Below are 14,369 nucleotides of genomic sequence, written 5' to 3'. Positions count from 1 at the left end.
ACCCTTATGCAGCCTAACATTGCAAGTACATTTGAGAAGTTTTATCACTGCACAAGCAAAAGGGCTCAGCATATGAAATCAACAATAAGTTCTTTGATAAGACAGGTGCGCGTTCAAAATGAATATTTTTGCTAAGGGCACAACTGGACCATGATACTTGACTTTTGCATTTTAAACTTGAATTCAAGCCATTATACAAAAATAATTTTAGAAAATCAACATTAGGTTCTCTACAGTGCAATTTAGACTACAGTGGTATTGTGGGTCCAATCAGGTGGCCACTGGTAGACCCTGGGTGTGGTAGCAAGACTTGGTGCTGGCCCACAAGTCCAAAGAGACTTAGGCTTGGCTTCAGAAAGAGTGCTACAACTTTGTACCCTTCTCTCACCAATCTCCTCCTCTCCCCGATCGGAACCCACTGGACTATTTAGTCTGATCATATGTCAAGAACATTACCACCGCCCCTTTAAGTAAACACTTCATTAAATCTCCACACTAACGTACTGTACTTGCAATAACCCTTATCCCTGAGTGGCTTCCTGGCCTTGATAAGTGGTGACCACCGTGTAAAAAAAAAAAAAAAAAAAAAAAAAAAAAAAAAAAAAAAATTACCAACATAATCTCCCACAACATCAAAGCCAGCCTGATTACTGCCATCCACCAAGTATTCACTGGCGTTTGTGGAAAAGGCATGCTCCCAGTTCCAGACCCATATCGAGGCGGTGTTTGTGGCTGAAGGCGGCTACATTGAATAGATGTCAGCTCTACTACATAATAAAGTTACCTGAATTGATTTTTTTCAATAAAAGTTGTGAATTAAAGCTGTAGTGTTGTTTTCTTTAGAGCAACACATTTATCGTTCCATCATGTATATGGCCGAGTGTGTTTGCACGTTCCAACAATAAACTCTGGTTTATTTTTGTAATTTTTCCAGAAATTTCTATTTTTGTTTTTATTGTCTTCTATTTTCTGCTTTACCTTTAAAAAAAAAAAAGTCTGTATTAAATAAGATAAAGAAATACACGGATTTTTAAAACTGCAAATTAAGATTTTGTTAACTGATAGAAATGACAATTGAAATAACATTTAAAGAATTTTTTAACTTTTTCATTTGTTTCTTTTTTTAAACTATTCTCCTTTTTGTTTTCAAATTGTTAAAATATTAAAATAAAGAAAATGCTTTTTTTTTCTTTTTAATATTTATTTTAAATATTTTAATTTTATTTTTGAAGATTTGAAAAATTATTAAAGAAAATTGGGTTACTGTCCAGAATTCTCCCCTATATTAAAACCAAAATAATTAAGAAAAATATGTATGATGTGCATACTCATGACAAAACGAAAATAGCATATTCCGTAAGCCACATTAATTGATCAAATAGTTTTATTGTTTTAAGATCATTTTTAAGCAATTAATGGGAATTCATTGGGATTACAGCAAAAATCTGTGGAGACTTTGATGTTCACAATATGGAATGGTTAGCTCACTCAAACAAGACAGATGATGAGGGGAGGTTCTCATAATTTCTCTTATTTACTTACTACCCTGCGTGCTCGGGTGTCTGGAGGTGCGTGTTGAGCAAAAAAAAAAAAGTGGTAGTTGGCAAACAGGCAGGCTCGAATCTGTGAATGTGGAGAGAAGTGTTAAAAAAAATGGTAGTAATGTGGGGAGGGGATCAAAACAACAGTAGGAAGCCAGGGTGAAGAGAGGTGTTTTAAAAAAAAAAAAAAAAAAAAAAAAATGGTGGCAGGCAGGCTCGAACCCGTGTTGTGAAGGCGGAAAAGAAAGTGAAAGAAAAATGGCTCCATGACGCGGCCTGAAGTCAAAAGCGTTGAAATTAATCAAAGTCAATCGAACAGTGACGATGACTTGCTAAAATGTCGGCGAAAAAAAAAATCGACCCCTCCTTGTACAAAACTGGCCAGTTTAGGGTGAAGGATTAATGTTTTTTGGCCAATTTCCCGATATTCTCGTCCAAGATGTCGAGCTTCAATATGATACTGATCTTGTCAGGATCCATCGCCTGTCGAAAGTTTTTACAAGACATACAAACATACATACATTTAAACAAACAGGTGAGATTTATATAATAGATGACCTAACTCAGATTGTTCACGAACTCACCCGTGTGCCCGACAGAAAATTTGTTTTTTGCAACATCTCATTTCAGATTTTCTGTCCATGATGTCATACTCTGCCGCATTTTTCATTAATAGAGCTGCTGTTAATCTCCGACATCTAAGTAGTTAGTTTATTGGGTAGTGACGTCTAGTTGTAAAGGATGCCGCAGTTAAGATTAGGATTAGTGTTACACACGTTACCTTCGCTTGAGGTAAAAATTCAATTACTTCTTTTTATTATTCAATTTGACTTTAAGTGCAATATATTGGAGAGGATCCAGCTGTTCAACTCCGACATGCAAGTAGTTAGTTCATTTGATAGCGATGTCTATTTGTAAAAGATGTCGTAATGGTGATGTCAAAAATGAAGTTTCTGTGTCGTCTTCTTTCATATTAGCTGCAATAACGTGACAAAATATAAGAAAAAAAAAATCCAACAAATTATTTTCTCAATAGTAATGTGTTGAAATTTGAGTTATCTAACTTGATAAGAATTGTGTCCCTTGTTATATAACAAGTATATAGAGTTGTTTCCCTTCTCATATGGTTCTTGTTTTAATATATTTTTTTTTTACAGCGATTAATGTCACATTATTTCGTTTCAGATTTCTGTAATATGTGGTTTCAGTTTTTTACTACTGTGATGGGATAGTCAACACCTCTATATCCATAATAGTATGGATTCGTTTGGTACTATGTAAGCCAGACATTTCTGCCGGCGAGCAGAGAGCACATGCTCTTCTCATGCGGCCAGATGTCCGAGGTGCGGTAGTAGGGCAGGCTAATTTGCAACTTTTTTCAGAAAATCAACATGGCACTGGTGATGATAGTTGGAATTTGATGTGATAAGAACAGATACCAAAAATTAGATTCTTATCTTGAACAGAAAATTGAGCATTTAATTTTAAAATTCGAGTAGAAAAATGCTGAGAAATCCTTCATTTTCATAGTATTTTACACAATACTGCTTTTAAAATTTCACTATTTTTATAAAACATCCAATTAAAATTGAAATATTTATATGTAATACATTGAAAGAAAAATAAATACATGAATTATAATTTTAATCATGAATCACAACTAGCTAAATATCTCAACTTTTACTGAATTGATTAAACAAAAGTTGTAAAAAAGCTGATTAGCAACTAAGTCTTTTAAATTTCACAATTCAAAAAGATATGTGGAGATGTATTACACAATATAACAACTTGATACAAGTTACAGAACCATGTATTTTAATTTTTTATTAAACGCAATAATATAAACTGTTATAATAGAACTAAATTGTTCTGTATAATTTCGAGGAAAATGGAGGTCTAATTTGCTGGCACAATGACTTTGTAATAATGTGTCTATGTCTTGCTTTCTGCCCATATACAACTTTTTTTAGAAAAATCAATCAAATTTGACCAATGTTTGGCTGCAAAATTGATAGCAGTAATCTTTTTTATTTTTTTATTTTTTCAGTTATTCACTATTTCTGGAAAAAAACAACAACAAAAAAAAAAACCCAATTATTTGAAAACACTTATTTTTTTATATTTTTGTGATGTAATATGAATAAAACTAACTATTGTTTGGGTAAATTGAGAAAACTAATAAAATTTAATGGATAAATATTTATTTACCTAATGGACAAAATCGCTTGAATGCCCTCATCTCTCACATCCAATTCATCTGAGTTTATCATCAATATTATGATATTTTCTGGAAGTAGTGCAAAAGCATTATATTTTGGACTGTTTAAAACAGTAATTTGGATTTTAGTTAACTGTTTTGTTCTCTGAATCATATTAAAATATACTGTTGTTGGTTAAAAAAAATTGTCGGTTTTGATCTCAAATCAACTAACTGCATACACTTGGATGGTAAATTTGACCTGAATGTTTAATTTATCATAATGTTTGAGGATGGACACCTCTAGCCCATAAACACATTAACCTTGTGGCTTATGTTAGCCATCTTGCTTGATTCAAGGGCCCAATTTTCTAAGCTACATATCTTAGGTTAATTTCTCGAGAAATGCCAACAGTATACTCAAAAAGTAGCCTCTGATCTCACACTTAAATTATTTGTTTCTTCTGCTATCAGATAATGATGATCGGGAGGGACACTAATTTTTTAGAATTCTATGTGAGGCAAATCTTGATAATTATTAATACAAAATTTCTCCAAAGGATCAGTAAATGTTGTTAGGCTTTCTGTTGTTCCATCAATTAATTCAAAAATTGCTCTAAATGCCAGTTCTTCTAGTGGAACCTGAAAATTGCAAAATTTGTATGTTTAATAGTAGCGTCAGATTACATAATAAATATCAATATATTATTTTATTTTCCACAAAAAAGGAACATAATTGCAGGTGAATCTATAGAATTAATTTTACCTCCTTGTTTGGAGGACAAGTGCAGACTATGTGCCTTTTTGAAAATTTTCTGTCTTGCACTTTACTGCAAAGTCATCACATCTCAAGACAGGAAATTTAGCGCTACAAGAAATATATCAAACAATCTGTCTAGCAGTTCCTTCATTCTTTTCACTTTGGATGCTGCAAGAGATTTCCTGTCAATCTGTTTGGCCCTATTATAGCAAAATATATTGATCTTCTGTCCTATATAACCTTCCCCTAACAAGGGTAATTGTGGATTAACTGCTTGCCAAATACTAATTAATTCCTTAGTAATTCACTTAGAAATTTCACTATTTTTTAAGTAGGGATAACTAAACTGGATGACTTGTCGTGAAGCTGGAGGTGCTGTTTCATCCAAATGACAAGGTGAGCCAGCAAATTTTGTGAACGACTTGTTAAAACTGAACGTTGTGCTTTTATTGACATTCTAATCTGAAAAGTGAAATAAATAAATGGATTATAACTGAAGGAAACTGTTTTAGACTATCTTCCAGTTTCATATGTAAAAAAATAAGTGCTAGTTATAAGAAATAATGAAAAACTTTGTAGAGTTGAATTAGATGTATTGAAGAGAGAGGACAAAATCAAATCAGAGGCATAGGTATGTTTACTTCAGGCATTTTTAGCTCCTTCTTCGATAACATGAATTTATCCATAAAGAGCTTCATTCTTGCTGTAGCTGTGCCATTTTAAATGAATGTTTAGTGTTTAGAGTTTGAAAAACCAGTGCTTGTGCATCTATGTTACCATGCTATTTTTAATAGTATTTTCAAGTTAAATTTAATTTTTATGAAATTTTTGTTTATTAAATTGTTAGGTGAAACAAGAAAATAGTTACAACACAACCTCCTATCTTCCCCATGTTAAGAATGGCTTTCTAAATGATAAATTTATTTTAGCACAATAACATAGATGCATAAACGAAAAACCTTCAAAGCAGTTTCCTTATTTACTCATATTAATCTTTGTGGATTATCTGATTTTAAAACTATAATTTTAGAAGAAAAAATACTGCTTAAAAACAATTAATCCCTAAAAATAAAAGAAATAAAAATTTGACACTAATTTTCTGCAAAGTATTTTTTTATTAAGTAGAAAAACTTGAAAATTTATGTGGTTATGTTTCGTAAAGAATGTGTAGAATAAAATAAAATTGTATGGACTATTTTTTTTTTTATATAAAACTGGAGTATTACCATATTTTAATAAAAATTCAAAATAAATAATGTCTTTGACGTTCATTTGAACGTAAAAAAAAAAATGACATTATTTTCGCACCAACCTAATAGAAAAACGAATTAAAAAAGATAAAACAGATGTTTAAATTCACTGCAGACACTTGAAATATAATAATACATATTTTAAACAAGACTTTTTCGTTTTTCCTTTCGAAATAATTAAGCCTAAATCGTAATGTTTTCAAATTAAATAATAAACAAACATTAATTTTCAATATCAATAACGAGCGTGTTTTGCGACGGTGAAATCTAAAATGTTTCCGCTCCAAAAACGTTCCTGAAATGAAAAGGCGAACTTTGGTTGCTATTATTTAAAAAACATAATTTTGTCTTTACAGTTAATATTTATTTTATTAATTCATTATCCTCACTCATTTTATTTAAAAATGTAGTTTAAAACATATTCTAAATAATGATTCCATTTTCTTAACAATACGGATTGTTTTGATGACGGGACGTTCTTGGCAATTCACCGAAAAACTTTTAATAGCTTCAATTTTTCAACTTTTAAAGTCATTTCCTCAAGCAAAGATAACGATTTTGAAAAAAATATTTCATGTGGTTTTTTCTATGTCAAACCCCAACTATCATCACCATTGCCTCACCGGGGTTCCAAAATCGACCTGCCCTAGTGCAGTAGCAGTGTCAGAAACCGATCTTAAGCATGAGTGAAAAAAAATTGAAGAATTCGACCTCCTATCTTTACAAGCTTATAACTACTTGAAAAATGTAATTCAAACCCTAATTTTTTTTCAATTAAAAGAAGCAAAGACCAAATTTTTACAAAAATAACAGGTTTAATAGCAAATTATGCAATATTTGTTTTTTTTAAATCGGTTTTCTTTAAAAAAAGATTTGAAGAAAATCAACGAAATTTTACTTACTTCGGTTATAAAAAATCGATATAAATTCCAAAAAATCACTTATCTATAAAAAATACTATTGAATGTTTAGTTCCATTTTCATTGTTCATAATTTATCCATATTTATATTTTAAATTCCATTTATTTTTTAAATAAAAGAATGTTTTAAACGCCTACTTGAAAAAGGCGACATTACGTAAGCTTTTTTATGCTCTTATCGAAAAACCGGAAGTAGTTTTTTTTTTATTGTTTTGAACTACGGATGAACAGAAGGCAGCAAAAACTATGTTCGCGTTAGCCGTTTAGCCTTGTGCCTGAAAAAATATCTAAAAACAGAAAACATTGAATGAAATAGAAAAAATTGTTGTCAGCGTCCATTACTTACTGGACAATATAAGCAGAATATAGGCTTCCAATTAAAAAAAAAATCAACATGGTTTTTTAAAAAAAAGGTTTTACACTTCGGACTTTACAGGTAAATTTCCCAAAAAAAACTTCTTTTTTTGTTTTAATTTACAATATATTATTTATTGATCTTTTATTTTCAAATTGTGATATATAAAACTTTGAGTAAATTAATTATTAAAATTTTAATAGACATTTCAAAATGGGGGGGGGGTGACTTTAAAAAAAAAAACGTTTGTCTAAAATATTATATTTGGTGTATTGGAAAGAGCATAAAATTTCACATTAACCCTGAAAATATCGTAAACATTTAACCAATAGAAAAATTTTGATAGATTTTTAAAGTTTAAAAATTGAAAAAAAATTAACTCGTAAAATTCAATTGATTTCATTACGTAAAAAAAAATGGCTGCATGCAGGCGCGCCGGCACTTTGTAAACACTGTTTTTTTTAAGATAAAAAATAATATTTCTATTATTTTGTAAACAACTTTAATAGTTTATTTTGGAAGTATATTCCATAAAGAAAATAAACAACCCACTTTTAAGAGATAAATTACGAGTTCTTCATATTTTATTTGCAGTTTTGTGTTAGGGGTATCAAAAATTCCCCAAAAATTCTGATACACATAGAGGTGCGGTGTCTGCTCTAACACAGCATCAAAATAAAATTGGGTGGACGTTCCTCGCTTTAAATTCCACAATTTTCACTTTTTTCCTGTTAATGTCATCGATTACATACTTAAGTTTCAGATTATAAAAAAAATAGAAAAAAAAAATTTTTTTTATAACTTTTCACCTGGGGGTTCAGTTTTCAATTATAACACTGTACTAAATTGAACATGAACTTTGTGACCACGATGAATACATAGTTGAGAGAGAGAGGGGGGAGTAGATACATAGATGAGAGTGAGAGGAGGGAGTAGATACATAGATGAGAGTGAGAGGAGGGTAAAGAAATTTTCCTTTTTTTTTTAACTTCCGGTCACAGTTGCCATTTTTTTTTCATGGTGGTCACATAGTTTGTGTTCAGTTTAGTACAACGTTACGTGAAAAGTTATGAAAAAAAATTTTTTTCAATTTTTTTTTTTATAATCTGAAACTTAAGTCTGTAATCGATGATATTAACAGGAAAAAAGTAAAAACAAAAGTGAAAATTGTGGAATTCAGAAGGGGGGGGGCACTCTCGACAACATCCGCCTAAAATTGTTCTTGGTCAATAGAGGGGGAAACCTTTCTATATTGAGACACTTTCATTTTTAATCAAATTGTTATTAGTCAATGGACAAGGAAACCTTTCTATACCAAGACAATTTTATTTTTGCACACTACCAGAGTGTCCCTTTTGGGGGAGCTGGTTCTTGCCCACATTAAACACGACCTTGTGTCACATTTTGTTTTCATGGGGAAATGAATAAATATCGAGAGCACATGCATAGTTCTCCTCGGTAGATTTGTATTTCAGTGCCCCATAGATTGGGGATTTCTAAAAATGCAAAATGAATAAGCACACTGCCCGACCAGTGAATAGAAAAAATGACTTTGCTAAAAAGAAAGATTTTCTCTCAAATTTGTTCCCCCTAACAGAAAGATAAGTCTTTAGGTATTTGTTGAAAAAATTAATATGGAACCACATGTTAAAACCTTTATTGTGCCACTGAATGAAATCAAGGATTCAAGTGAAATTAAAGAAGAGGTGATTACATTCATAAATTTATTGTCTCAATTAGACTACAATGGCTTGCTCGTCGTTGCCTAATAAAAAATGAAGTGCCAAAAAATGAAGGTTTCTGTAATCCTGCGACATTACAATTTTTAAAACGGTATAGATGGTTATCATTGGCATTTTAGAAAAGACAATACATCACAGTGTGTGAAATGATTCATTCTATGCTAGAAATCACTTGCCATTAAAGAAGGTTGTTCTTCTAACATGTATGGCACTTTTTTGGGGTTTTTTTTTTTTACATAGGCGTCACCACTTATCAAGGCCGATCGGCCACTCAAGGATAAGGGTTAAAGAGTGTAGAGTAGTCAAAAGGACAATATAGTAATCAATAGTAATGGAAGTTCGGTAAATTTGTTAACTTAAGTGGAACGGCTCATCAGAAACTTGTTCACGTTGGACTTGAAGACAATCATATTATAGACAGCTGGAAAGCAGGAAAACGGAAGACAATTCCACAGGCGTGCAGTTCTAAGAAAGAAGCTTTGATCATGGAATCTATGTTTAGGTTTAGGCACAGATAAAGAGTGGGGAAAATTATTGATAATGTTTTCAGCTAGTCTAGTGTTTCTTGTGAAAGTTTGGCGAGGGGGGACCATAGATTGAAGCTCAGTCGAATACTTTCCATGAAAATAACGATAAAGCAGAGACAAACTCGCAACATCTCTTCTATGAGATAGAGGTTGCAGCGAAGAGAAAAGGACATCTCCCACCAGGCCACGAAGTCTATTTTGAACCCTATCAAGGCAGGACAAGTCTTTTCTAGCAGCTCCTGCCCATATGTGGCAACAGTATTCCATCCTTGGACGTATCTGGCTCTTATATAGATAGAGAATTGCATCAGCAGTGAGATATCTACTGGATTGATAGAAGGATCCGACCATTTTTCCAACTGCCTTGGCAACAGACCATAAATTTTAACAACGTTTGAAAAAGGGTCACCATTTCGGTTGGTCCCCTTTTTGGGGCACTTCCGACATTAGAGAGAGAATAAGAGTGCTGAAAAAGAACGGTTGTGGAAAAGAAAACATCGGTTATAATTAAGTGCAACGAGACTTTAGGATTGATGACGTTTTATAAAAGTTTCCAAGATATAGGGGTACAAAGAGGATGGTACATTTCTTTGATAAATGTCTTTACCCAGGGAAACTGGTCCATCACGTGTTGATGCTTCTATCGTTTACACATGTCTGAGACAGATTTCTTCTTTGTATCTCCCTCCAGGACAGTCCTCTATTCTGATTGGCTGAAACCTCTGGTGACATTGAGAGAAGAAAGGAAGGGAAAAGTAGAAGAGTAGAGAAAAAGAGAGAAATAAGGGAAGCATGCCGTAGCAGCATCATAGTAGTAGTTCACTACACAAGTCCCCCTCCAAATAATGGAGTTAAGTACCCTCCACAGAATTATTAAATATTCGTATTGCCTAAATTTGTTTAAAAATAAAAGTACTCATTTTTCTTTTTCCATGTTACTTTCCTACCAGATCTAGACTTATATGTGTCAGCAATTTTATCTTCAACTTTGTCGGTATCATCTGTCTAACATAAGTTTATCATTAGTAGTACCGTCATTTGTCTGTGCCTTCTCAGTCGGTCTAATTTTATTAGTACTAGTTGGTTCTATGTACGGCTTTAATCTATCTATTGATACATGTGTATGAGTACCGTTGTTCATATCGATCTAATAATGCTTATCTGATCAAGTCAAAACTTTATAAGGACCTGAGTACGGTGCTTCTAATGGTTTTCTAACTCGATCAACTCTGAGCCATACTTTTTCACAGGAAGATAAACCTTTTGGTATAAATGTTTTGGGACTGTCATGGATATATACTTTTCCATTGCTGAGTACATCAATTTGGGATATCCATTCACACAAATTACGTATATATTGGTTATTAACTGGAGTTTCTCCTACTCTCTGCTTGTGTATCAACTGCTGAGGAATCAATATCGGAGCTCCAGTAACAGACGTAAAAGGGGAAAAGCCTGATTCATTAGGGGTACTACGCATACCCAGCAGAATCACTGGTATTGCTTTCATGCATGATTCTTTTCGAGCCATCATTGCCGCTTTAAGGGTATGGTCTGCTCTTTCGATCATCCCGTTACTTTGAGGGTGATACGAAGTTGTCCTCAATCGGTAAAAACCTACTACCTTGGCTAATTCCTGGAACAATTTGCTCTCAAACTGACTACCTCTGTCAGTTAAAACATGCAGTGGGACTCCAAATCGAAATATCCATGCATTGATAAACGTTCTGCTACCGATTGTGCAGTTATCTCAGTCATAGGCTGTACTTTAGCGAGTTGCATGATCGATGCAAGTAAGCAAATATTTGTAAGGGCTCAGGTAAGGGTCGGACTCATTGCGCGTTAAGGACAGGGGTCCAACAAGATCGATATGTACCATCTGGAAATGTGCAGATGGTAACTCAAATTCTTGGCTGCAGACTTTGTGTGTCTGTGAATTTTTGATTGTTGACACACTACACATTCTGCACAGAATTGTTTAATCGTTTAATCTAAACTAAGCCAAAAGTATCTGGACTTGACCAGTTTTATAGATGCTCCCGTACCAGGATGCGCCAAGCTATGTAAACTGTTGAAAAATAGCTTGACGAAGGTCTTTTGGGATAAATCGTCTGAGGTACTTAGTTGAAGTGTCGCATAAGACTGAGCCGACTTCGTTTGACACACAGTATTCTTTCAAATTAGTGTATGACTTTATTTCATCATCACCTTTTTGTGCCTGGGCTATTTCAGCCAAGTCGCATGCATCTATCTGCACAGTTAATGCAGGCTGAGACATACAGTCGGCAACTATATTCTCAGCTCCTTTAATGTACTCCACGTTAGCAATATATTCGGCAAGCACTGATAAGTGTCGCTGTTGTGGATCTGACTTTGCTGGTGTCTGACTATAAAAGGCTCCGCATAAAGGCTTATGATCAGTGAATAATGTCACGTAACGACCTTCTATGAGGTGGCGGAAATGTATCACTGAAAAATAAGCTGCTAGTAGCTTTCTGTCAAACGTGGAATATTTGGCTTGGGTTTGAGAAAATTTCTTGGAAAAGAAACCTATAGGTACTGGTTTCTTATCTATCAACTGGTGTAATGCAGCACCACCGGCGTATTGACTAGCATCTGTAACTAAGTGGTATTCTGTAGCTGAAGACTGTGGATGAGCTAATACCGTAATTTCCGATAATTTTCTTATTATTGTTTTGAAGGCGTTAGTTTCTTCCTCATTAAGCTCGGTCTTTGCTTCAGGATCCAATCTCATTTGTTTGGAGAGTGGTAAAATTATGGATGCATAATTAGGGACTAATTTGCTGTAAAAACCTGTCATCCCCAGAAATCTACGTAAGCTTTTTGAGTGCTTAGGTATCGGAAAATTTTCAAACTCCTTGATTTTCTTTATAGTAGGCAACAAGCCTTCTTTGCTTACGTGAAAACCTAAGAAATCTAACTCTGGTACTCCGAATACACACTTATCTAAGGAAATCTTTAAATTGTTATCACTAAGGATCCTAAATACTTTATCTAAATCTTCCTTGTGCTGTTGCTCACTTTCACTAAAAACTAGTATGTCGTCTAAATATGCAATTTAATTTTAAAAATATTTTATCCATAAAATGCTGAAATGTAGCCGCAGCATTCTTTAAACCAAATGGCATGTAATTAAACTCAAACAAACCAAAAGGTGTCACTACTGCCGTCTTAGACACATCTTCAGGGTGTACCTTAATCTGATGATATGCTGCAGTTAAATCGATTTTGGAAAAATATTGTTCATTAGCTAACTGTGTGCAGAAGGAATTTATATTTGGTACCGGGTAGCAGTCTGTTTTGGTAATGCTATTTAACACATGGAAATCACTGCACGCTCGATATGACCCATCCGGCTTCTTCACCAAGTGCAAAGGGGTTGCCCACTCGCTATTGGAAGGCTGGATAACTCCGGTATTTAGTAACTTTTTAAATTCTGCCTGTGCTGCGTCTAACTTAGGACCGGAAATTTGTCTGGCTTTAGCAAAGACTGGTACGTGGCTGCCTGTATCAATCCTGTGATACACTCCACCATAGTCTTTGTTTGTGTCGCTATGTGGTGAAAGCACATTATTATATTTACCTATTACTTCTGTAACATAATCCGCTAGGTCTATTTTGTTAATCACTACAGCATCGGTTCCCGTTACTGCATTGACTGTAATTTCACACTCCGTTACGTTATCATGGATGGATCTATTTTTACAATTCACTATAATGTTAAATTTGTTTAAGAAGTCAAATCCTAACAAAGGGTTAGTGACATCTGTGATCACGAAACTCCATTGAAAAGATTTTCTCAAACGGGGTATCTTAACTTTGAGGTTTGTCTGACCATAGCATTTTATGCTTTCACCGTTAGCGGTAGAGATATGAACAGGAGTTGGCTCCAGAGTAATTCCATTTACTACGGAATGTGGTAAAATGGAAACACTGGCTCCTGTATCTATGATAAAATTGACTTTAGATGCTCCTATTTTAGCAGAAACTTCTAATAACGGCGGCACTACTGGAGCAAACGCAGTCCGCCGTTCTAGTTTTCTGAATCACTAGGGGTGGGAGAGGAAGGGCGCGAGTTAGGCAGAGTCTGTAAGCTACTCTTTTTCTTTGGCCACTTACACCATGGCTTACATGTACGAGCCTCCTCCGCAAAATATATATGGGCTCTACATATCTTTGGCCGCTGTTTCCTTCTATATGGACATAGGCCGGCTGGAATGGTTTTACTAGACTGTCTGGTGGTAATATGGTCGTTTGTCCGAGCTCAACTCTCAACCGCCTGAAATACTGACGTATTTTTTATTAACGGCATCAAGTTGTTGGATAGTCGACCCAACTCCATTAACAGCATTTCAGTGTTGGCTGCTATTACTGGGGCGATTTGCTTCGGAAGTGCGTGTATGAATTTATGGCGTACTACCTCGTTGCTTGCCCCTATTCTATGTGTGACCGTTACTATCTCCTGGAGGTATAATGACGGACGACCAGCTAACGTAGTGGTCCTTATCAACTTCTCCAGGAGTTCAGGTCTGGTCTTTTCATATGCAGATAACACAGACGCCGTTAACTTCGCATAGTTTAGCAACTGCAGAATTGCTGGAGGTATATTTGTTACCACGTCAGGTGGCAATGCACTAATAACTGTATAGAACTTAGTATCATCGCTCATAATGTGTCTGAAGTGGAATTGAGCTTCTATTACCGAAAACCATCCCTCGACACTCGTCTCCATAAATTGTGGGGGTTTTATGCTAACCTGTTGTGCGTCCATTATTATTATTACTAATTATTATTATTAATTATTATTATTACTATTATTATTAATTATTATTATTAATTATTATTATTATTATTATTATTATTATTAATTATTATTATTCCTATGATTATTATTAGTTACTATTATTATTTTTTAATTTTTTTTTATTTTTTATTATTATTATTATTTGTAGCTGCGACTAAAGGAAATGGCTGGGAGGTGATAAGCAAGAAGAGAGAAAAGCGAGTACTCACCAGAGGTTAATTTCAGCAGGTGCTTGGAGAAATAGCGTCAATT

The 14,369-nt window shown here is 33.9% G+C and overlaps 1 protein-coding gene across 1 annotated transcript in view; it reads right to left on the bottom strand.

The window, feature by feature from the left end:
* Positions 1-6,802: 6,802 nt before the first annotated feature.
* LOC145284543 (cilia- and flagella-associated protein 263-like) overlaps positions 6,803-14,369 on the bottom strand; it is a 46,331-nt gene continuing 38,764 nt past the window's right edge. Inside the window, exon 8 of the mRNA XM_080133448.1 lies at positions 6,803-6,955. Within this exon, the coding sequence (XP_079989574.1) occupies positions 6,932-6,955 (24 nt within the window). The 3' untranslated portion in view covers positions 6,803-6,931. The remainder of the gene's footprint in view (positions 6,956-14,369) is intronic.

Source organism: Euprymna scolopes, chromosome 9 (genome assembly GCF_053919585.1).
Source record: "Euprymna scolopes isolate OS-2025 chromosome 9, ASM5391958v1, whole genome shotgun sequence".
Classification (NCBI taxonomy): domain Eukaryota; kingdom Metazoa; phylum Mollusca; class Cephalopoda; order Sepiida; family Sepiolidae; genus Euprymna; species Euprymna scolopes.
Note: the sequence above shows the minus strand (reverse complement) of the source record. Positions and strands in the feature narration are given on the sequence as shown.